The 25,045-nt window shown below is 43.9% G+C and overlaps 1 protein-coding gene across 2 annotated transcripts in view; it reads left to right on the plus strand.

Annotated features, from left to right (window-relative positions):
- SNX25 (sorting nexin 25) overlaps window positions 1-24,407 on the plus strand; it is a 368,398-nt gene extending 343,991 nt beyond the window's left edge. For both annotated transcript variants that reach the window (XM_082258976.1, XM_082258977.1), the window contains 6 exons: window positions 3,221-3,385; window positions 7,579-7,696; window positions 8,236-8,302; window positions 19,360-19,541; window positions 22,113-22,213; window positions 23,753-24,407. In XM_082258976.1, coding sequence (XP_082115102.1) covers window positions 3,221-3,385; window positions 7,579-7,696; window positions 8,236-8,302; window positions 19,360-19,541; window positions 22,113-22,213; window positions 23,753-23,848 — 729 coding nt within the window. In that variant the 3' untranslated portion in view covers window positions 23,849-24,407. The remainder of the gene's footprint in view (window positions 1-3,220; window positions 3,386-7,578; window positions 7,697-8,235; window positions 8,303-19,359; window positions 19,542-22,112; window positions 22,214-23,752) is intronic.
- The last annotated feature ends 638 nt before the right edge of the window (window positions 24,408-25,045 follow it).

The following is a 25,045-nucleotide window of genomic DNA, read 5'->3' on the forward strand; positions in this document are numbered from 1 at the left end:
TGTGCATCCACCACCGGTCACACTAAAGTGACTCACCAGAGGTAATGGCTGGTCAAATTATAAACCAGCTAATATGCAAAGTGCTGATAAACTTATCCAGTGGCTCCAAATACCCTGCTTGAGACACGATTCCTCACAGGGAATTCATATGTATTGTACATGAAAGGAGGATAGAAGAAAAAGGAGACTTTCATAATGTAAGTACTAGGGATCGACCGCTATCGGTCTTTCTTTGCCGATACCGACATTTTGGCCATTGCATATCGGTATCGGCCGTTATGGGCCAATATTTTGTACATTTAAAGTTTTTTGAAAAATAAAGGCACTTTTTGACACAAATCTGGTACTGAACATGTGGGGTAGGTCTTTTAGCTGTAATGTGCGGTCTTCCCTTCCCTCCCTGCCTGCCAGGAATCCGGTGTGAACCTAGTTTAGTGTCATTAAAATCCTTGAATCCACTTAGTGTTTTATATAATGTCCAGTGTGTGTGTTTTTGTAATAGAATAGTGGGAAATACCTTCATTACATCGCTGCTCCGGGCTCTCCTCGCTAACTTCCCACTCTGCTGTTTTCTCCTCTCATAGCTGTCAGAGGAGGATCTCAGCCCCTCCCCTCTGCAGTGCACAGAGAAGCGCCAGGTAGTAGATTAGAATAGTGTGAAATACCTTTGTTAAATCTCCCGCTCTGCTGTCCTCCTCTCCTCCCACGCTGACAGCTGGGGGTCACGGAAGGGCCAAGCGGCGATGTAATGAAGGTATTTCACACTATTAGATTACAAAACCACACGCTGGACATTATATAAAACACTAATAAAGTCAATGCTAGGATTTTACTTACACTAATATTACATACTGTAATATCGGCAATATTAGTAACCTCTGGGGCCGATACCGATATATCGGGGAAAGTGCATATCGGCCCTCGATATATCGGCTTGCCGATAATTGGTCGATCCCTAGTAAGTACGTCTAAAAATCAGGCTTTATTTAAAAAAAAAAAAACATTCCAGAAAACTCATATTTTTAAAGTGTCATTCCCGACACTAGAGTGACACTTTGAGAATGTGAGTTTTCTGTAATGTTTTTTAAAATAAAGCCTGATTTTTAGTCGTACTTACACTGTGATATACACAGAAGGAATACACCTCTGAGAACTTTTTACAGCACAGTGATGAACTGTTTCTGGGATTGTTTTTTCAAAATATTTGTCACATTTTTTTCACAAATAATTTAGATGATATATTTTACATATTTGCTCATTATATCAATTGCACAATATTGCACATTGACACTTTTTTTTTTTTTTGCTATAGACTGTTTATATGCACAATAGCACTTTTTTGGATTTTTTTTCTGACGTGTGTTTTTGTATGATATGTGATGTATTTATTTAGCACTAGCACTTTGGATAATTTGTTAGTTCACAGTTTAATAGATGAATGTAGATCAGAAGTATGTGTCCATGTTTAACCACTTCCCAACCGTCGTATAGTAAAATGGCCGCAAAGTGGTTGTACCATCCCGGCTGGGCGTCCTATGATGTCCAGCGGGATAGGCCTGGGGGCGCACAGAGCGGCGATCAGTGGTGCGGTGTGTCACTCTGACATATCGCATCTCCGATCCCAGTAAACGTAGGCTGTTTACCATATGATCAGTTGTGTCCAATCACAGCTTGTCACATAGTAAATTGGAAGTGCTGTTGATGGGCTTTCCTGAGTTCACGCCTGACAGGCACGAGTAGAGGAGAGCCGATCGGCGACTCTCCTGACGGTGGGGGGGGGGGGGTCTGTGCTGGTAATCAGAGCATTGATTACCAGTGCAGACACTTGGGGGATGCCACTAGAGCCTCCAGGGATTGCCCGCCCATGCCACCAGGGATGCCAATCAGGGTTCAGGGAGCTCCTCATTAGTGCTGCCCGTCAGTCCCTATCATTGCCATCTATCAGTGCCGCCCATCAGTGCCCATCAATGCTACATATCGATGCTGCATATTAGTGTCTCATCAGTGCCACCCCATCAGTGTCTCCTCATCAGTGCCTGCCAGTAAGACCTCATCAGTGCTCATTGGTGCAGGAAAAAACTTATTTATCTACAACATTTTATAACCTAAACAAAAAAACTTTTTTTTTTTTTTTCCAAACTTTTTGGTCTTTTTTTATTTGTATAGCATATTTGTGATCAAATACCACCAAAAGAAAGCAAGCTCTATTTGTGGGGAAAAATTGCATAAATTTGGTTTAGGTACAGTGTTGCATGACCGTGCAATTGTCATTCAAAATGCAACAGCGCTAAAAGTTAAAAATTTGCCTGGGCAGGAAGGGGGTCTAACTGCCCTGTATGGAAGTGGTTAGGTTTCTTTAATGACAGCTTTACTTTACATAACATCTTCCTCTTTACAACAAATTACATTTGCTCCTATTGCCCATCTCATAGACATCCCTTCTACTTATACAAAGCAGCCTACAATTTCCTCCAGGCACCAGTACTTGTGCGCACACAGTAGGCTTCAGCTTTATTGAAGCAGTGGGGCACAGCACTCTGTGCATGGTGGTTTCTCCATAGGACCTAATGTAAATCTGCAGGGTGCAATACACATTTTTGTAAAGTTGGAGTTGCCCTTTAAGGCTTAGAGACAAATGGCTTCATAAATGTTTCTGATTCCTAATTAAAGATGGTACTAAGGAAGTGTGCAGGGGCTGTCAATGACCATCAAGGTAGCCTCAATATTTGTCTCAGTAAAGGTCTTCTTAAATGCTATTTGAATCCAATTACAAAAGTATACTATATGTTTCAAATGGAGACTGCAAGTGGCCCTTTCAATACACATTGCCTACTGTTATCAGGAAACCCACCCTAAGAAATGCCATGCAACAATCACTGGATTGCATGTATGTAGACAGGAAGTAGCTGAAAAGAGGCCGCAGCACTGAGATGAAACAATAGAAGAAAACAATCTTTTAATAAAAAAAAAAAAACTTGGCAATTTTTTTTAATGCATAGCAAACAAAATGGTATTCAGTTAGGGTTTATATCTACTTTAAAGTCACTCGAACATTGAAAAGGAGTCTTTTATTGACCCGTGTTTTTACTTTACATTTGATGTTAAGAAAACATACTGTGTAAAAACCTTTTATTTTTGCAGCACACACCAAAGTACTTTTCAGATATATTCTGAAGTGTCTAGATTTATTCATTAAGATACATTTATCCTTTCTCTACAGAAGCTGCTTTCTGATGAGAGATTATATCAGAGTGAGGTGCTCTATGCCTTTCTGAGCCCGTCTCCAGAGCACCTCAAAGTCATGGATGTCCAGGGCAAAAAATCTTCCTTCTCACTTGCCTCATTTTTGGAAAGACTTCCTGGGGAATTCTTCTCTCACCAAGAGGTGAGCACATCCCAGCTATTACGATTTATGAGTTTGTTAAAGAACTGTTTATAATATGCTTTTATGGAATACTGTAGCGTTTAGAGCCAGATCTGTAGTACGCTTTCTAGTAATATGTAGGTCACAAATAGTTAATCAAATGGAGATGGAAGTCAGTACAAGTCCTTTTGCTTTGTTGTTTTATGTTCCATTTTTTATACACTGCTCAAAGAAATTAAAGGAACACTTTGAAAAGTGAAAAAATGATGCAACAGGCAAGTCCATTTTGATGAAACTTTATTGCAGCAACTCAAAATGGTACTCTGTATTTTGTATTGCCCCCATGTGTTTGTCGGGGCATATTCCTAATGAGATGATGGTGTCCTGGGGTATTTCCTCCCAGATCTGGACCAGGGCATCACTGAGCTCCTGAACAGACTGAGGTGCAACCTGGCAGCATCAGATGGACTGAAACATGATGTCCCAGAGATGTTCTATCGGACATAGGTCTAGCGAGCGTAGGAGCCATTCAATGGTATAAATTCCTTCATCCTTCAGGAACTGGCTGCATACTCTCGCCACATGAGGGCGGGTGTTGTCGTGCACCAGGAGGAACCCAGGACCCACAGCACCAGCATACGGTCTGACGGGTCCAAGGATTTCATCCCTATACCTAAAGGCAGTCAGGGTGCAATTATCTAGCCTGTAGAGGTCTGTGCATCCCTCCATGGATATGCCTCCCCAGACCATCACTGACCCACCACCAAATCTGTCATACTGAACGATGTTATAGGCAGCATAGCTTCTCCAGACCCTTTCACGCCTGTCACATGTGCTCAGGGTGATCCTGCTCTCATCTGTGAAAAGCACAGGGCGCCAGTGGCGGACTTGGAAATTATGGTGTTTAATAGCAAATGCCAATCGAGCTCCACGGTGACAGGCAGTGAGCACAGGGCCCACTAGAGGATGTCGGGCCCTCAGGCCATCCTCATGAAGTCGGTTTCTGATTGCTCAAAGACAGTTCCTGCTGGAGGTCATTTTGTAGGGCTCTGACAGTGCTCATTCTGTTCCTCCTTGCACAAAGGAGCAGATAGCAGTCCTGCTGATGGGTTAAGGACCTTTTTTGGCCCTGTCCATCTCTCCTAGAGTAACTGCCTGTCTCTTGGAATCTCCTCCATGCTCTTGAGACTGTGCTGGGAGACGCAGCAAACCTTCTGGCAATGCCATGTATTGATGTGCCATTCTGGAGGAGTTTGACTGCCTGTGCAACCTCTATAGGGTCCAGGTATCGCCTCATGCTACCAGTAGTGACACTGGCCCAGGCCAAATGCAAAACTAGTGAAAAACTGTCAGAAAAGGTGAGTTGAGGAAAAAAATGTCAGTGCCCTCTACCTGTAATTCCATTCCTTTTTTTGGAGGTTGTCTCGTTGCAAATCTAGTGCCCCTGTTATTTTCATTAATACCAAAGCAGCTGAAACTGTTGTACAATCCCCTCTGCTACTTAACTGACCAGATCAATATCCCAGGAGTTTACTTGACTTGATGCTATAGGAGTATAGGAGTAATACCCCTATTACTCCTTTGTCTTCAATGCCCACCGCCCTAGAAGATCCAGCCTGCCCTGCGTGAGATGGAGTGCGCTGATGTCTGAGGTCAATGTGCACCCCATTGTGTACCCCACGATCACGTGAGAGGAGTTCCCCGGAAGAGACATTCTGGGTGGCAGTATGAGATGGAGAAATGCCACCCTTAACACACTGCAAACTGATGACACATAAAACTGCTGTAAAAAAAAAAAAAATCTTGGGAGTCAATTTGCTGCCCCTCTCCAAGTGCTGCCTGGGTCCAATGGACCCAGTGGGACCCATGGTAGGGCCGGCCCTGGTTATAGCCTTATTCCAAAATTGATTAAATTCATTATTTTCCTCAAAATTCTACAAACAATATCCCCCCATGATAACAATGTGAAAGATGTTTGAAATATTAGCAAATCCTATTAAAAATAAAAAATAAAAAAAAAACACATGTACATAAGTATTCACAGTCTTTGCCATGCCGCTCACAATTGAGCTCTAGTGCATCCTGCTTCCACTGGTCATCCTTGAGATGGCCTGTCTTTATAAAGTCCCACAGTTAGCAGTGCATGTCAGAGCACAAATCAAGCTATGAAGTCCAAGGCATTGCCTGTAGACCTCCAAGACCGGATTGTATCGCGGCACAGATCTGGAGAAGGATATAGAAAAGTTTCTGCAGTATTGAAGGTCCCAAGGAGCACAGTGCCCGCCATCATCCGTAAATGGAAGAAGTTCGGAACCACTAGGACTCTTCCTAGAGCAGGCCGCCCGGCCAAACTGAGTGATTAGGGGAGAGGGGCCTTTGTCAGGGAGGTGACCAAGAACCCGATAGTCACTCTGGCACCAGCATTTCTCTGTGGAGAGAGGAGAATCTTCCAGAAGAACAACCATCTCTGCAGCACTCCACCAATCAGGCCTGTATGGTAGAGTGGCCAGACGGAAGCCACTCCTCAGTAAAAGACACCCGAAGGACTCTGACCATGAGAAACAAAATTCTTTGGTCCGATGAAACAAAGATTGAACTGCCTAAATGGCAAGCGTCATGTCTGGAGGAAAGCAGGCACCGCTCATCACTCGGTCAATACCATCCCTACAATGAAGCATTGTGGTGGCAGCAGCAGCATGCTGTGGGAATGTTTTTTAAGGGGAAGGAACGAAGGAAAAAAGTCAAGATTGAAGGAAAGATGAATGCAGCAATGTACAGAGACATCCTTGATAAAAAACCAGCTCCAGAGCGCTCTGGACCTCAGACTGGGGCGAAGGTTCATCTTCCATCAAGACAACGACCCTAAGCACACCACCAAGATAACAAAGGAGTGACTACGGGACAACTTTATGAATGTCTGTGTGGCCCAGCCAGAGTCCAGACTTGAATCCGATTGAACATCTCTGAAGAGATCGAAAATTGTTGTGCACCGACGCTTCCCATCCAACCTGATGGAGCTTGAGAGGTCTTGCAAAGAAGAATGGGAGAAACCGCCCAAAAATAGGTGTGCCAAGCTTGTAGCATCATACTCAAAAAGACTTGAAGCTGCAATTGGTGCCAAAGGTGCTTCAATTAAGTATTGAGCAAAGGCTGTGAATACTTGCGTAGATGTAATTTTTATTTTATTTTTTTTTCCCTTTTTTATTTTTAAAAAATTTGCAGAGATTTCAAGCAAACTTATTTTACATTGTCAATAGGGGGTATTTGTAGAATTTTGAGGAAAAAAATGAATTTAATCCATTTTGGAAAGGCTCTAACATAACAAGTTGTAGTGTATTTTTTACTGAAAATATAGAATAGGATTTGATAACCACAAAAAAAAAACAAATATCATGTGACATTAAAAATGCTACTTGTTTATCTTGTTTAACAAAAATCTAGAATATTTTGGGGGTTTTAAGTCATTTTCTAGCCAAAATTGCAAATTTGAAGATGTGCGAAAAATGAAAAAAATGCTTTGGGGTTGAACTGGTAATGATGAGAAGAAAACAAAAGATCTGCTAGATTGGCTAAATGAACATCTGAAAATTATAACATCACGTTAACTTTACAACATGGGTGGCAAGCTAGGCATTGCCTTCGTTTCAACATTTTTTTTTTTTTTTTGCATTGTTAGCTGAGACTTCATTCTTTAGCCAGATTCTTATGATTTGACTTTTGCTACTTTGTTGTATGAGGGTCCTTTCACACTAACGATCCGATCAGATCCACTTGTCAGTTTTTTAGGCATATCCTCCATGCATCGCTATGGGGCAGCGGATGTCAGTGGAGACATGTCCGCTGACACCTGCTGCCATCTGCATCCGATCCTGTCCGTGAAATCCGGACAGATGGAAACCCTATTTTACATCTGTCCAGGGGATCGGATCGGATGAGAGCTGACAGGCGGTCCACTCTCATCCGATTCCCCATAGAGAGCAGTGGGGCTCTGACACCTCCCTCTCCGCACACAGTGTGGAGACGGAGCTGTCATCCACCTGCTCAACGGGGATCAGCGGATCGATCCCCACTGAGCAGAGAACGGTCCGCAACAGAATGCGGACTGTGTGAAAGGAGCCTAACGGTTGTTTGGTTTTTTTTTTTTTTTTTTTTTAATACTGTTTATGTGCCTGACTTATTCCTTGTCCTCACGTGACTTTCTGGTGCATCTATAGGATGAAACTGAGGAAGACAGCGACTTATCTGATTATGGGGATGATCTTGATGGGAAGAAAGATGCCTTGGCCGAGCCATGCTTCATGCTGATTGTTGAGATTTTTGAGTTGCGAGGAAGTGAGTTCACTATTGACACACCTCAGATGTTTGTTGCACAGAATACCATGATGATTATGTAGGGCATCCTTCTTCACACAGCCACCCTTTGCAGTATGCTGTTATCCTCATTATATTGAGGCGGCTGCTGCAACACTGACATCTACAGGCAAAAATGTAGTACTACAGTGTACCAAGAACATTTATGGAACACTTTTTCATGTCTTCATGACAGTATTTATAGAAAACTGAATCTGTACACGTGTATTTGCACTTTGTTTTCAATTTGGTTTTGTTCAGATGGGTTCCATGTATGGCTAGTATAAAATTCCACAGATTGGTGTAGAAATAGAACCTTTGTCATAAATCATAACCAGGTCTGCAGAGACCTAGATCTTGGTATCTGTTTTATGTGATTTGTCCAGAATAATATTGCCCAACATTTCAGGTGAAATTGTGCGTATAATCCAGTGTGTTATTTGTCAGTTGTAGAGTAAATGACCACATAAGTATCAAAACTAGAGGGTTATCTTTCCTGACAAGTGTTTGTTTTATTGCAGTGTTTAAGTGGGTGAGAAAAACACTAATTGCACTGGTACAAATTACATTCGGAAGAACCATAAACAAGTAAGCTTTATATGTCCTTTTTCAGTGTTTTTTTTATCATTGGTGACATTTGGGGATAACAGATATATACAGTGACGCACAGGCCTACTGTCTCTCTCCTGTATTTTGTGGCAGTGTGTCCTGCAGTGCTTGTGGGTGGCTCACTGTTAAAGCCATGTTTTTATCTTTATTCTAATGGTTACATGTGTCCAATGGCACTACTGAAATATTTACAATGTATTTTATACCTATGGTACATCTGGAAAGTATTCAGCGCACTTCACTTTTTCCTCATTTTGTTATATTACAACCTTATTCCAAAATGGAATAAATTCATTATTTCCCTCAAAATTTTACAAACAATACCCAATAATGACAACGTGAAAGAAGTTTGTTTGAAATCTTAGCAAATTTATTAAAAATAAAAAATGAAAAAAATCCCATGTACATAAGTATTCACAGCCGTTGCAATGACACTAAAAAATTAGCCCAGGTGCATCCTGTTTCCACTGATCATCCTTGAGATGTTTCTACAACTTGATTGGAGTCCAATGTGGTAATTTCAGTTGATTTGACATGATTTGGAAAGGCACTCACCTCTCTATATAAGGTCCCAGAGTTAACAGTGCATGTCAGAGCTCAAGCTAAGCCATGAAGTCCAAGGAATTGTCCGTAGACCTCCAAGACAGGATTTTATCGAGGCACAGACCTGGGGAATGGTACAGAAAAATTTCTGCTGCATTGAAGTTCCCAATGAGCACAGTGGCCTCCATCATCCAGAAATGGAAGAAGTTTGGAACCACCAGGACTCTTCCTAGAGCAGGCCGCCCGGCCAAACTGAGCAATCGGGGGAGAAGGGCCTTGGTCAGGGAGGTGACCTAGAACCTGATGGTCACTTTGACAGAACTTCTGCATTTCTCTGTGGGGAGAGGAGAACCTTCCAGAAGAACAACCATCTCCGCAGCAGTAAACCAGGCACCACTCATCACCTGGCCAATACCATCCCTACAGTGAAGCATGGAGGTGGCAGCATCATGCTGTGGGTATGTTTTTCAGCGGCAGGAACTGGAAGACTAGTCTGGATCGAGGGAAAGATGAATACAGCAATGTACATTGACACCCTTGATGAAAACCTGCTCCAGAGCCCTCGGCACCTCAGACTGAGACAAAAGTTAGTCTTCCAACAGGACAACGACCCTAAGGACACAGCCAAGATAACAAAGGAGTGGCTATGGGACAACTCTGTGAATGTAATTGAGTGGCCCAGCCAGAGCCAAGACTTGAACCCGATTGAACATCTCTTGAGAGATCTGAAAATGCCTGTGCACCGATGGTCTCCATCCAACCTAATGGCGCTTGAGAGGTCTTGCAAAGAAGAATGGGAGATACTTCCCAAAAATAGGTGTGCCAAGCTTGCAGCATCATACTCAGATCTATGCACCTGCTCTTGCCTGCATAATATATTTTTACGTGCGATTGTATCGGTTCACCAGCAGCGTGTGCATACTCTTCTGTAAGATGCCTGCCCACAGCTCAGAGATGCATGTGATCTGTTTTCCTATATTCTAAAATATTTAAAGGATAATCAGATTATGGGGAAAAAAGTGATGTCCCTTAAAAAATCCATGGTAGCCTTTAGACTGAAATGACTGGCGGCTGGGATCACCTTTATGTCCTTTTTAACCACTTCAATACAGGGAGTTTTTAACCCCGTACTGCCAAGGCCAATTTTCGGCTTTCAGCATGGTCATATTTTGAATAACATTTTGCGCAGTAATGCAACAATTTGCAAATTTTATTTGGGTACATTTTTTTTGCACACAAATAGTTTTCTTTTTGTGGTAAGAACGAAAATTTGGGTGAAAATTGTCTTACTGTAAAATCCTTTTCTCTAAAGTTCACTGACGGACACAGTTCCATGTCTTCTAGACCATTGGGCTTTATGCTGCTCCCTCTAGTAGTAGGACTAGGCAGAAACCTTTTTGGTAACGCCCTTTAGGCAGTCCCAGAGGGTATACCTTCACTTCCTGCTATAGGACTTCAGTTTGTAACAACCAGTGTCAGAAGAATATAACTCAACCTAAGGTGCTGTGTCCGTCAGTGAACCTCAGAGAAAAGGATTTTACGGTAAGACAAAAATCCAGTTTTCTTTTTCGTTCATCTACAGACACAGCTCCATTTCTTCTAGACCTTTAGGATGTCCCAAAGCAGTATCAATATGAGGGGTGGGCAAAACACAGCAATATGTAGAATTCCCAAAAAGGCTAAACATAGCTAACCAGGTAAAAACCCCGAGACCACCTTAGGAACGCCTGACAGGGTCGCAACACCACTTTGTCGCTATGAATCACCAATTAAGGCGACCAACAGGACGCCAACTTCAACACCCTACGTGCGGAAGTAATGGTCACAGAAGGTGGCCTTCTTATTTGCCAAGTGAGCAGAGCAGAGGAAGCACCGACCGTATCAAATTGAGGTCCCACGGAGGCACCAGGGATCTCACCGGCGTAGCCAGATGGCGAACTCCCTGCACAAAAGTGTGAACTAAGGACTTCGCTGCTAACGGCCTTTGGAAAAATATGGCCAAAGCAGAAATCTGGCCCTTGATGGTGCCCAGAGCCAAACGTTGATCTACACCTAGTTGTAGAAACTCCAACAGGCAAGACACAGAAAAGGAACAGGGAGAAACCCCCCGGGACTCACACCAAGTAATGTATGCCTTCCAAACTCTGATAAACCTCCCTGGAAGTAGATTTCCTAGCTTTTAACAGCTTAGGAATCACCGACTCCGACAGCCCTCTGTCCTTCAGCACCTGGCTTTTAATAGCCAGGCTGTTAAAGCCAACGACTATAAAGCAGTAAGATCGGTACCTGAGACAGATCTTCCCTGAGAGGGAGTTTCCAAGGGACCTCTGCTACCAGTCCTACCAGGCCTGTGTACCAGGACCGTCAAGGCCAGTCTCCTGCCACGAGAATGACTGGAATCCCTTCTACCTTGATTCTGCGTAGCAGTCTCAACAGTTTTATTGGAGGAAAGGCGTAAATCGGATGACACAGACCCCAAGGGGCTACCAGGATGTCTGCCAGAGGATCCTGAGACCTTGCCACAAACCTCTGCACCTTCCTGCTGAGACGGGAGGCCAGCAGGTCCACATCGGGGATCCCCCCACTGAAGGCACAGTTGATGAAACACCTGCGGGTGAAGAGACCATTCTTCCGGATCCAACGTCTGCCGAATGAGCTAGTCTGCTTGACAATTCTCCACCCCCAGAATGTGCACTGCAGAGAGGGCCGGAACCTATAGTTCTGCCCACCTCAATATGCCGGTCACTTCCCGGGCCACCAGGGCACTTTTTCTCCCTTGATTGACATATGCCATAGCGGTAGCATTGTCTAATGTGTGTCCCCGCAGACGATCCGTCCATTGAGACAAAGTCTAATCCCCCCGAATTTCCAGGATGTTGAGAATATATATTAAGTGTCACCATAAGATGGCATTATGGACTTTATCGGCGCAACATCATGACCCTATGTCGTAAAAAAGTATAAATTTTATTTCAAACCATCTTAAAATTCTTGTTCACAAACACATACAAAAATGAACATTGTTATAAAAAATGTTATGCAACAATATACTCATGGAATAATAAGTGAACCCCACCATACCACACATTGTCAACGTGCTAACAACAAATAGAAACCATGTGCTCTGATTAGAGTCATGTGGTAATACAGGCTTTTGGTGGTGTAATTCCAGTGGTGGCGGTGTGTTCACTTAGAAACGACAGGGTTCTCTACATGTTTCGCGGTACAGCGCTTTGTCTGGAGAGTGTCGTTAGTTTAAATAATAGGTCATAAGATCTAAAGAAGAAAAGGGGGGGCTATGCATGAAAATTCATACAATACACAGCTCATTTCAAAAAACATCGCCCAAGAGATATGCGCATTATAAACAACTAGCGTTTACAAGTGTGCATACATATATAGCCTTATCTAATTGCTTACCAATGAACAATAAGTTGCGTAGTACATTAAATAATACAAAAATAACATCAAATAAACAGCTGCAGCGGTGGATCAAAGGACGCCTACAAACAGTTGGAGGCGGGGGATGATCTAGGATAAACTGACTCTTCAAACCTAAATGTACAAATTATACCAATAAATGTAAATTATTCATTCATATCTATGAATAGTGTGTCAATAAATGAGATGGTCAATTGTATAAAGGGGGGGGGGGTGTGTAAGTATATATCTCTCCTTACCAAAATCCAGTGTGAGGGTAAAGACACTGTGTATATTGTGACCATATAACGGGGTTCTGGTATGATGCAGCTGGACAGAGTACAGTCCCTCCATTTTTTAGAGGATTTTCACAGGATGCAATGCAGGCAGCAAAATTGCTCTAAATAAAGAAAATGATTGAATCCAAATGAGTCTGGACTAGTGTATTAGCACTGTAGCTAGATGGTGATAAGCAGAGTGCACAGGAAACCAAACCTCTACATACCTGGCATTTATATTTCCAGGATGTTGATCGGCAGCCTGGACTCCTCGAGTCCAAACACCTTGGTCTGAGTCCACTCCCAAGACACCTCCCCATCCGGACAGACTGGCATCCGTGGTAATTGCAGTCCAATACATGGGAAGAAAGGATTTTCCCAGACGAAGGGCTGGTGAGCAGAGCCACCATAACAGACTCCCTCAAACCCCGACTCAACAGGATCAAATTGTCCAAAGATCCTTGTTCCTATTGGTCAGAATTTCCCTTTGCAGTGGTATGGTATGGAATTGCGCAAACTAAACCGCCTTGAAGGTGGAAATCATCAGACCCAGCACATGCATGCAAATCCTGAGTGACGACCGATGGTTGGACAACAGGAGTCAAACCACATCCTGTAGCATCAGAAGTTATGCCTGAGGAAGGAACACCCGGGCTGACGCTGAGTCAGTGCGGATTTCTGAAAATGTAGTGTCCATCCGAACTCCTGTAGAGTTCGCACAGTAATGTCCAAGTCGGCTTCTAGAGCCAAGGGAGACTGCACGCAGAAGCAGATTGTCCAGGTAACCCAATACCGCGATCCCCTTCGGTCGTAGCAAGGCCAGAACTGGGGCCAAAACCTTTGTGAACACCCAAGGAGCCGATGCAAGACCAAAAGGTAGCACCACAAATTGATAGTGTTCCTCGCCCATGGCGAAACGAAGAAAACGCTAATGCCCGACATATTGGAATATGAAGGTAAGCGTCCTTGAGATCGATAGAGGCCAGAAGATCTCCTTGATAAAGGAAAGCTACTACCATGCGGATGGGCTCCATCCGAAATTTCTGAACCTGCACAAAGTGGTTCAGAGACTTGAGATCCAAGATCGGACGAACCTTGCCTTCCTTCCTGGGAACTGTAAACAGATTTGAATAAAAACCTTGAAAACGTTCCGACCCTAGAACCGGCACAATAATTCCTTGTGCTAACAGGTCCTGCACTGTCCCGTAGCCGCTCACGAGACAGGCTTAGGTTGGAAGTAGAGAACTTTGCCGGAGGCAAGGACTGAAACTCGATCTTGTAACCAAACCAAATCAACTCATGGACCAATCTGTCCTGAATGAGCAAGGTCCACGGATCCGGAAAAAGGCAAAGACGCCCCCCCCCCCACCCCAGATGCAGGTGAGGGCGCCTCTTCGGGCTGGTGAAGCCTTGTCTGTGGAACCAGAAGTGCCCGCTTTGTACTTACCATTCCAGGGTCTCTTGGAGCCTCCCGCAAAGTTATGGGTGGTTCTCGAACCCTTTACCTGCAATCCAGGCGGACGAAAGGGCCGCTCGTGAGCTGAGAAGAAAGGACCACGTTTACGATGAGGTTCCTTGCCCCTAGCAACCTGCGGAAGTAATTTACTCTTACCTCCCGTAAGACCCTTAATGATCTCTTCCATAGAGGCACTGAACAAACGGTCACCTACAAAAAGTAGATCAGTCAGCACCTTTTTAGAAGCCTGGTCGGCCGACCAGTACTTCAACCAAATCATGCGGTGAAGAATCACCGCTGTCACAGATACCCTGTCGGCCAGGGGGGCCGCATTCAAACATGTATCACAAATGTACTGTAACCCCTGGATCAACTAATCCGCCAGCTCCACCATCTCAGCAGGGTGTTGACTCCTTTCCAGATCCTGACATAAAAAATCTTTGCCCATTTCATTATGGTTTGAGATACCAAGGTAATAGCAAACACCGGTCTCAAAATCAAACCAGCCACAGTGAAACGGGGAACACCTTAGTCACCTTGGAATTTTTGCGGGTGCCAACTGCACCAGCGTCGTCGACTCAGCATTAGCTGAGTCCTCCAACTTTTTAAAGTTTCCTGCACTCACACAATCAGGAGGACGACAACTTATCCTCATTGTTGGAGCACTCAGCGTGCATGGACGCAGACCCAGTGTGCTGACTCTCGTCCGCAGCGGCTAAATCCACCGAAAAACTCTGAGGAGGCAGAGTATACAGGTGAAGGCGGGGGCGCTTCTTGCTAGGCCTCCTTTGCAGGGCCATATCTACTTTGGACTCCAGGGCTGCTGTTAGAGCCGCCAGGGCAGACTGAGACCCAGAGGGTCCAGCAGCTTCCAGGAGTAGGTCAGGTTGTGATACACGCTCCATTTCCAACAAGGGGTTAATTGGAGCCGTGCCGTGCATAAAAGAGAGAAAAACGTTGTTTTATTTTGTACAAAAACAGGACCCCCCCCCCCCCCCGTGCACCGCTGGCGCACCACAAGATTAAGCGCACCCGCGGTGCTTTAATAGCAGAGGAGGGATCGTATACCCCAAGAGACTCACCACCCCAGAGCTGGAGAGGGCCACACTGCGATGAAAAAGGAAGAAGCGCCAACACTGACACTAGAGGCCCCCGCAACACATCACCGCACTCAAGACTACAAGAAAATGGCCGCTGTTAAGTGACCGCTGGACTACACAAACATGGCCGTCGAAGCCAGGAATGCAGAATCCACAGCAAAATGGCAACGCTTCATGGGACCCGGAACCCCAAGTGACCCCAGGGAAATGGTCATGCACCAGGAGAGGGGACCCCTCAGAGACACCCGCAGCACCCATGTACGAACAACCGCCAAAAAGGGGGGCCGACAGCGGGACCTACCCACCACTCTCCGGCCCAACACCAGACAAATCCCCCTGCCCAAATGCACCTGTGCCCCTCCAAAAGGGGCTAAGGGGGGACAGGGGGCAGATGAGGGCAACCTACGCAGGGGGAAACCCACTGTGGAGATGGGGGGAAAAAACATGAGGGGGAGGAACACAGGACAGCGCCATCCCCAGGGAGGGCCCGCGACCACTCCAGAAATTCCGTAAGAGAGGAGGGGGGATACTACTCACCACACTACGGCAGCAGGCAGGCGCTACTCCCAGCAGTCCACCGCACCATCTTGGAATGGGAGTGCTGCGGCCTGAGGTACGCTGCGACTCTGATCAGGACTGCTGTCGTGACCAGGGCTATGTGACCTCGGGAGGTGTTTCACTTGCCGGCCAGCCCCCGTCCAGTGGGGCTATGTCGCAGCCAACCTAGTGCAAAGCTAATAGTTGAGTCGCGCTCACAGGCTAGACTGGGAAGACCATAATGATCTAGGACAGTGATGGCGAACCTTGGCACCCCAGATGTTTTGGAACTACATTTCCCATGATGCTCATGTGCTCTGCAGTGTAGTTGAGCATCATGGGAAATGTAGTTCCAAAACATCTGGGGTGCCAAGGTTCACCATCACTGATCTAGGATATCCAGTGCGTCGCCCAGTCTGGCTGTTGATTGTAGTTCACACAGGAACAAAAATAAGGAAAAAGGAAAAAATTCCATTTAAAAAGGAAAAAATACTAAGACCGCAGATCCCAGCAGAGAGCCAGATCCTTACTCCTGACTAGGCAGAAAAAACTGTCCTATAGCAGGAAGTGATGGTATATCCTCTTGGACTGCCTCAGGGGCGTAACCAAAAAGGTTTCTGCCTAGTTCTACTCCTAGAGAGCAGCATAAAGCCTAATAGTCTAGAAGACACGGGGAAGTCAGTGAACTAAAGAGAAAAATAATTTTTCTTTGTTTCAGTTAATTTTGCAAATAATTATTCTTCGTGAACTTATGCCATAATGTATTCTGCTCCATTTCTTTGGTTAACATACCCCAAATAAGTGTATATTGTTTGGTCTGTAGGAAAGTTATAGAGTCTGCAAACTATGGTGTATATACAGTATCTCACAAAAGTGAGTACACCCCTCACCTTTATTATATATTACAGTATATCTTTTCATGTGACAACACTGAAGAAATTACACTTTGCTACAACGTAAAGTAGTGAGTGTATAGCTTGTATAACAGTGTATATTTGCTGTTCCTTTAAAATTACTCAAAACACAGCCAATAATGTCTAAACTGCTGGCAACATAAGTGAGTACACTTGCAAAAAGATTTTTTTGGTGCAAAGCACCAGTTCCCTGCGCTAAGAGAGGTGTAGTTACTAGTCCATCTTATTACGGTCTTTCCACTGTTTCTGGAGCTGTGGACTCGGCAACCCAGGATAAATGCTGCGACCTTGCTGCCCTTTATACGACCAGGGAAGTCTGGAAATACTGCAAACAACAAACAAACACAGGGGTGCACGGGCCTAGTGCATTATCCTTTGATTGGTTTATTTAAAAGAAGAAAGATTAAAAATACTCAAATACCTTGCTTAAATACTAAACAATGACGTTTGTGTCATTGTTTCAAATGTCATTGTTTAGTATTTAAGCAAGGGCTTAGATATGCCTTTCTAGGCTCTGAGGAAGAGGCTAAGCCTCGAAACGCGTTAGCTATTACGAATTCAAGGGACAACTTTCCCTCGGATCACATGACTGAGGACTGCGTTCCTTATGCGGCATGCTTTTAACCAAGAACTCGTTTGTGAGTATTTTTAATCTTTCTTTTAAATAAACCAATCAAAGGATAATGCACTAGGCCCGTGCGCCCCTGTGTTTGTTTGCGTTATAAGTGAGTACACCCCTCCTAAGTGAAAATGTCCAAATTAGGACCAATTAGCCATTTCTCTCTCCAGTGTCATGTGACACGTTAGTGTTACAAGGTCTCAGGTGTGAATAGGGAGCAGGTGTGTTACATTTGGTGTTACCACTCTCACTCTCTCATACTTGTCACTGGAAGTTAAACATGGCACCTCATGGCAAAGAACTCCGAGGACCCGAAAAAAAAAAATTTTTGCTCTTCATAAAGATGGCCTAGGCTGTAAGAAGATTGTCAAGACCCTGAACCTGAGCTGCAGCACGGTGGCCAAAACCATGCAGGACAGTTTCCACTCAGAACAGGCCTCGTCCTGATTGACAAAGAAGTTAAGTGCACGTGCTCGGCGTCATATCCAGAGGTTGTCTTTGGGAAATAGACATATAAGTGCTGCCAGCATTGCTGCAGAGGTTGAAGGGGTGGGGGGGTCAGCCTGTCAGTGATCATACCATATGCCGCACACTGCATCAAATTGGCCTGAATGGCTGTCATCCCAGAAGGAAGCCTCTTCTAGAGATGATGCACAAGAAAGCCCGCAAACAGTTTGCTGAAGACAAGCAGACTAAGGACTTGGATTACTGGAACCATGCCCTGTGGTCTGATGAGGCCAAGATACATTTATTTGGTTCAGATGATGTCAAGCGTGTGTGACGGCAACCAAGTGAGGAGTACAAGGATGAGTGTATCTTGCCTCCTGTCAAGCATGGTGGTGGGAGTGTCATAGTCTGGGGCTGCATGAGTGCTGCCGGCACTGGGGAGCTACAGTTCATTGAGGGAACCATGAATGCCAACATTTACTGTGACATACTGAAGCAGAGCATGATCCCCTCCCTTCGGAGACTGGGCCGCAGGGCAGTATTCCAACATGATAATGACCCCAAACACACCTCCAAGATGGCCACTGCTTTGCTAAATAAGCTGAGGGTAAAGGTGATGTGCTGACCAAGCATGTCTCCAGACCCAAACCCTATTAAGCATCTGTGGGGCATCCTCAAATGGAAGGTAGCGGAACGCAAAATCTCTAACATCCACCAGCTCCGTGATATCGTCATGGAGGAGAGCAAAGAGGACTCCAGTGCCAACCTGTGAAGTTCTGGTAAACTCCATGCCCAAGATGGTTAAAGCAGTGCTGGAAAATAATGGTGGCCACACAAAAATATTCTGAGCCCAATTTGGACATTTTAATTTAGGGGTGTACTCACTTTTGTTGCCAGCAGTTGAGACGTTAATGGCTGTGTGTTGAGTTGTTTTGAAAGGACAGCAAATTTACACTGTTATACAAGCTGTACACTCATTACTTTACATTGTAGCAGTGTCATTTCTTCAGTGTTGTCACATGAAAAGATAGAATAAAATATTTACAAAAATGTGAGGGGTGTCCTCACTTCTATCTAATTTTTTGAGGCCTCAAAATGCCAAAACAGTACAAATATCCCCCATTGACCCCTTTTTTGGAAAGTAGACAGTGCAAAGGTATTTATTAAGGGGCATGGCGAGTTTTTTGAAGTTGTAATTTTTTGTCACCAAAGATTCTTACAGTGAGTGTTGTAATTTTTTTGTCAATGATTCATTCAGTGAGTATTGTGATTGGTCATAGCTAATCACATGGTACAGATGGGGGGTGTGATTGGCCCTGTCTGTACCATGTGATCACTGTGATCAATCACAGCTAGCAACACAATTGTACACAATAGATGGCATGAAAGGAAACCATCCATTGTTCACAATTGTCATGTCATCTGCTGTGATTAGTCACAGCGATTACATAGTACTGGCAGCGGACCGGTACACTTATCTGTCATCGGCTGTGTCTGGTGGACAAAGTGGGTGACAGAGCATGTCCGCAGCATGGCGCTTTCCCGGAGGACATCATGGGACGTTATCCCGGAACAACGATAGTCATGCCTGCCTGTCATTTGGCAATAGGCCGGGTGGGAAGTGGTTAAGATTACCTTTTCCCTTTGGCTGAAACCTAGAATAACCAGCAGCCAATAGGCTGATGCTTTTTTTGCCCTTATACTTTCTTTTATTACTTTCAGACAGATCCGGGACACAGTGAATTGGATTTTCAGTGAGCAGATGCTGGTTTACTATATCAATGTATTCCGAGATGCATTCTGGCCAAATGGAAAATTAGCACCTCCAAAAACCTCAAGAACAGAGCTGCAGTGTCAGGAAACAAAGCAGAAAGCACAGCAAAAACTACTTGAAAACATCCCCGGTGAGCTAACTGTTATGATGGGGTAGGATGGCGCATTTATGCACAGCAGTGTCCGCTTCACTGTTATTAGGCTGTAAAACCTGCAGACATCAATTTTTTCTTCTTGAATAAAGATACGCACGAGTTAATAAGCACCTTTTGTCTTCCATTGTGACTTGTCTGCTTTGGAGATGCATGCTTGGTCTTGTTATAGTGTGTGATTATGGAAGTGGAGAGTGACCTCACAGTGAGTTGTGAAGAGCCTTATTGGCTGACATTGTATTTTTTTTTGTTCTGTGTTGCTACATAGACTAACTTCAGCACTATAAATATGGGGCAAATCTCTTTCTACCCATTAAAGTGCTAACTGAATGATAGCCCCCTAACCTAAGCCATGTAGTTTAATGAAACCACAACCATTATTATTTTCTATTCTAAAACCACTTTATTGTAACATTCTGTTTATTTAGGTCCTCTATCTCTATTCATATGTTTTGTACTGCCTTATATCTAACCTCGTGTCCCATGGTGCATTGCTTTAGTAAGTGTCAGGTGCATACTCTAATTGCACCACTCCAATAGGTTCAAAAGTTCTGCTCCAGTCATGTCTGCCTTTCTGAATACTCACTTGAGCTTAGTCAGTTTACTCTTGTGATGGGTACTTTGCTTAAAGCGGAGTTCCACCCAAAAGTGGAACTTCCGCTTTAGGGAGTCCTGACCCCCCGACATGCCACATTTGGCATGTCATTTTTTGGGGGGGGGAGCGGGTACCTAGTTTTGACAGGTACCCGCTCCCACTTCCGCTCGGAGCGCCGCGGCGCCCTGAGCGGAAGTTCTCCTCTCCCCCTCCCTCCCTGCAATCTTCTGGGACACGTCAGAGGTCCCAGAAGATTGCCGGCCAATCACGGCGCGCAGCGCGACTCGCGCATGCGCAGTGGGTACCCGGCTGTGAAGCCGCAAACTGTAACAGCCGGGTGCCCACAGCAGTGATGCCGGCGCCGAGGGAGAGGATCGAGGCTTCCGGCGGCCGCATCGCTGGACCGTTGGACAGGTGAGTAAATGGCTGGAACTCCGCTTTAATGTGACTTGATAAAAAAAAAAAAAAAAAACCCATGCGCACAAATAAAATTAGAAACGACCCACCCCACTTACCTGCACCTTGATCTTCACTCTCTGCTGATCCCTGGTCCTCTACTGTGTGCTATGGTTCTATTGGTCCACCCATGTAACATCTGAGAAATGCAATAGATTTTGATACTTTTTCCATGCATTCTACCTGTGTTGCTATTTATCCCTGTGCCAGATGTTTTAATGGAAAATCATAAACAAAATTCCCCTTGGGGTGGGACTTTGAAGGCACGAAGTACTAAATAATGTGAATAAAAATAAATATTATAATAGCATAAAAACACCAATGCTATACGGACATGGTTGTACATGGAATGCATATACATATTACACCAATGTTGATAGACAAAGGATTGACGTCCTCTAATCTACGTGTTTTGGGGCTTTGACAGCTCCTTCTTCTTGGTGTGGTTGGCATCAACCTTATAGATCCCATTGATATATAAAGCATTTCCATGTCAGCATTTAAAAACAGGATCTCGGTAGAGCTGCCACTTCGCCTAAGGATAATATTACCACCCAGTGTATATACAAGGCTCTAAGGTAGGTATGGTTAGTAAACAATACTTAGCCCTACCAGTGTGATTCTTGGCTACTGAGGCCTGACAGACAGGTTCTAGTATCAGTGAGCATAAAATATGGCCTGTCTCTCCTGAGGTTTGAAGATCCATGTCCGTATAGCATTGGTATTTTTATGCTAACATCATAAAATGTGTTTTTTCACATTATTTAGTACTTCTTGCCTTCAAAGTCCAACCCCAAGGGGAATTTTGTTGATGGCTTATCTTTTAGGGATGTGGCACTTCTAGGGAGGTACCTCACTGACTTTCTCTAACTTTGATTGGAAAATGCATCAAACATCCAAAAAAGTTTATTTTGTTAAAGTGGAACTCTAGCTTTACAAACATAAGTGAGAAGTTGTAGGAACTGAAAAACGACATAAAAAATATATTAATAAAACCTGTAAATCTGTTATGCTGTATTTACCCCTCTGGGTGTACCCGTGTTGTATTGGACCTAATATCTTAATGTACAAAAGCACCCAGCTTTGTATAGTGAGGTGCTGGATGTGGAATGCACCAACTGTAGACAGTGTTGCTGTAATTTATTTGAATTGCTCCCTGAGGCTAGTTTATAAATGCCCCTCACAGTATCATTCTGTGTATTTGCAATAACAGTTATTTTCTACAGTTTATTTTAATAGGTAGTGAGCTTTTCATTTCTGACATTAACTAAACACGTGCTTATTAAAAACAAGCTGCTGCTTTTTGAAGCGTGAAAAGCAGTTTTAATGTCAATTAAAAACAGATTGTCGTCTGGTTTTCGCTTTGGTCTCTGCAGAAAAATAAAAGTACAATTGCTTTTCAACAACTACCCTTATAAGTAAAAGAAATGCTGTTATTCAGGCATAGATAAGACCATTATACTGTGTTATTTATTTCACTCCATGTCGTCTGTTTCCAGATGCGCTTCAGAACCTAGTTGGACAACAGAATGCACGTCATGGCATAATCAAGATATTTAATGCACTTCAAGAAAACAGAGCTAATAAGCATCTACTTTATGTAAGTAGAGAAGCTTCCTTTTGTTTGTAAGTTTCTGTGTTTGCTCAAAATTCAAAAGTTGATGATTGTTAACAACTCCTCTCAAGTTATTTAAAGTCTCTTCACCACTAGCAAACTATTACTGTGCAATAGACTGGCCATACTGACTCTGTTTAAAGTGAAATTCCAGGAATTCAGACACATTATGAGTTAAGTCCAAGGAGGTGCATGACATCTCCTGAACTTATCTCTTTATATCTGACAGGTTTATGGCTCTGCCAGAGCACACACTTACACATGGGGCTGTGAGAAAAGAGAGAGAGGCACACAGAGCTGCTATGCCTGCCTCTGCCCTATGCTGCCCATTCAGAGAAGCCTTTGTATTTTTTGTATGAGTTCACATAATACAAATGCTTCTGTGATTGGGCAGTAGAAGGGGAGGGGCGGACATAGCAGCTGCACCGACTTTAATGTTGAAGATGCTTAGACCTGAAACAGCATCAGGCTCCCAGAAATACAGTGATAGCGTCTTCCAGGAGTGCAATAAAACTGTCAGATGTAAATAATAGAGATAAGCCCAGGAGATGTCATACAGCTCCTTGGACTTAACTCGATCTTGCCCATTCCCATGTCTCTCCAGTCTGTGATGATCCTCAGCTCCTGCATCTAACCTGTCAGCCCCAAACATGCAGAAGGCGGGGAGCAGAAATATTGACAAAAAGCATTACCGACATAAATTATTGTTGCAAGTCCCAATTTAAGTTTCCTATTACTTTGGCAAGATATATTGAATGTGCAACAAAAAGGTAAATGGCAAATGTCCTAATGTTGTTAAGAGTCTAATTGCTGCACAACACCAGACAAAATTCCAAAGCACAGAGAGCCAAGAAGGAACAGCCTGCTGTCTGTGTGACCGCATTGGCCCAACACCCCCTGCACAATAGAGCTCTGCAATATTCAGGGTGCAGGAGTTTTGTTGATAGGAGAGCTCTGGTTCTGAATCAATGTAGGGTAGCAAGTCACACCAGAGAGGTCACTGCTTTAATTTTTCTCAGCAGCCTGTGCCATGACTATTTCTTCTGCACCCCAGCTGACTCTGTGGGACAGTGGAGATGGGCGTTTGGCCTAGAAGAATTTGCACTGTACTACAATGGTAGAACAGTGGACTGATAATAAAATGTTGCACTGATAAGGCATTGGGGTCTTAAGCTGGCCATAGATGGATTGAAACTTGGCCGGTTCAGAAGGGATCGACCAAGATTTGATCCATCTATGGGTCCATTAATTGACTTCAGTACAACCAGCCTGTCTGACTTTTTTCACGCGATCACTGCCGGCAGGTATAGCTGCCAGCAGTGATCATTGTGTTCTGCTGGTAGGGAAGGCTTCCTGCTGGCAGAACACAATAGAGCTGCAGGAGGTATTTCCTGACTGACACTGAGTGTCACTGACTGTGTTGATGTGGGAATCAAGCGATTTTTATACCCATGGTGGTAGGAAAGAAGTTTGCATAATCTATGGGCTGCTTTAGTCTAATTGGAATTTTCTTGTGTTTTTCAGGTACTGATGGAAGTCTGTCTGCTAGAGCTATGTCCAGAACTGAGGAACCACTTAGAGCATTTGAAAGCTGGACCAGCCTGCGACAGCACAAAGTGAACCACTACTTCTAATGTCTGTGTAACAATAGACATGCTAATTATTTTCCTCTTTTCCATAGAGGGCTGACTGAGGACTACTTACGCTCCTGTGTCTTTTTCCCCCTTCTTTATTTTATGTAAAATTTACAGGTTGGGGAAGCCGTTGCTGTAGTGTAGAATGAGAAGGTAATGCTGCACTGTCACCACTTTTACTCAAAAAAATAAAAAATAAAAAAAAATGTAATTTGGTTACTGGCTTCTGGATCATGAGATGAGGCACTAAGGACAGGGGGCATCTTTTATCCATTTCAGTGACACGTGGGACCGTTAAGGCGCTGGACGTACTCGACATTCGAAGAGCAGTCATTTCGTAAGATAGTGTTAAATAATTGAATGTTGTACAGATCATTTCCTCATTGAGGATCCTGAACATTCCTTTATTATTTCCGGTGTATTGAAGAATGTTTTGTGCAATACTTTACGTAATGTTATTGTGAATATTTTATTCTTTATTGCTTTTATTTTTACCAAAGACTGCCCATTATTTAAAATATTTGTAAGCAATAAATTCAAAAATTTATTTTTGTTCCATTATTTCTTTATTTAAAAATATAGTAATGTATAGCTGCAACCAATCAGAATCCATCTGATACTGATCGCAATGAATGTTGAAACACTGTGAATTCTGACTGTTTTCACAATGAAACACTGTGAATTCTGACTGGTTGCTAAAAGTTTCTACTTAAAAGTTATTGTGCATCCAAATTAAGAATGCTTTCCTTCGTTCTGATACTGATCGCAATTCAACACTGTGATTTCTGACTGGTTGCTAAAAGTTACTACTTATAAGTTACTGTGTGTATCCAAATTAAGAATGCTTTCCTTCGTTCATCGACACACAACACTCCATAAATCATAACTACTGGGTTATATTGTCTCCCCCAGGAGTAGGACTAGGCAAATACACTTTGCTACGCCCATGGACCATCCTCAGCTGGTATACACCATCCTCTGCTCTGGGTATTCAGTTTTAATCTGTCTAGTCAGGAGTAATTTCCATTCAGGAAAATTGAAATAACTAGGCCTGTTTTTTTTTTCTGACCAGGATGGTCCTTCCTCTGGACAGACTTCAGGAACCACAGGCCGTGATTCACCGCCTACTGCCTCTCCCCTGACTTGCATACAGGTTCTGGGTCCGGTGGTGTCCACCTCCAAG

The sequence above is a fragment of the Pelophylax lessonae genome (assembly GCF_965119305.1).
Source record: "Pelophylax lessonae genome assembly, chromosome: 1".
NCBI lineage: Eukaryota > Metazoa > Chordata > Amphibia > Anura > Ranidae > Pelophylax > Pelophylax lessonae.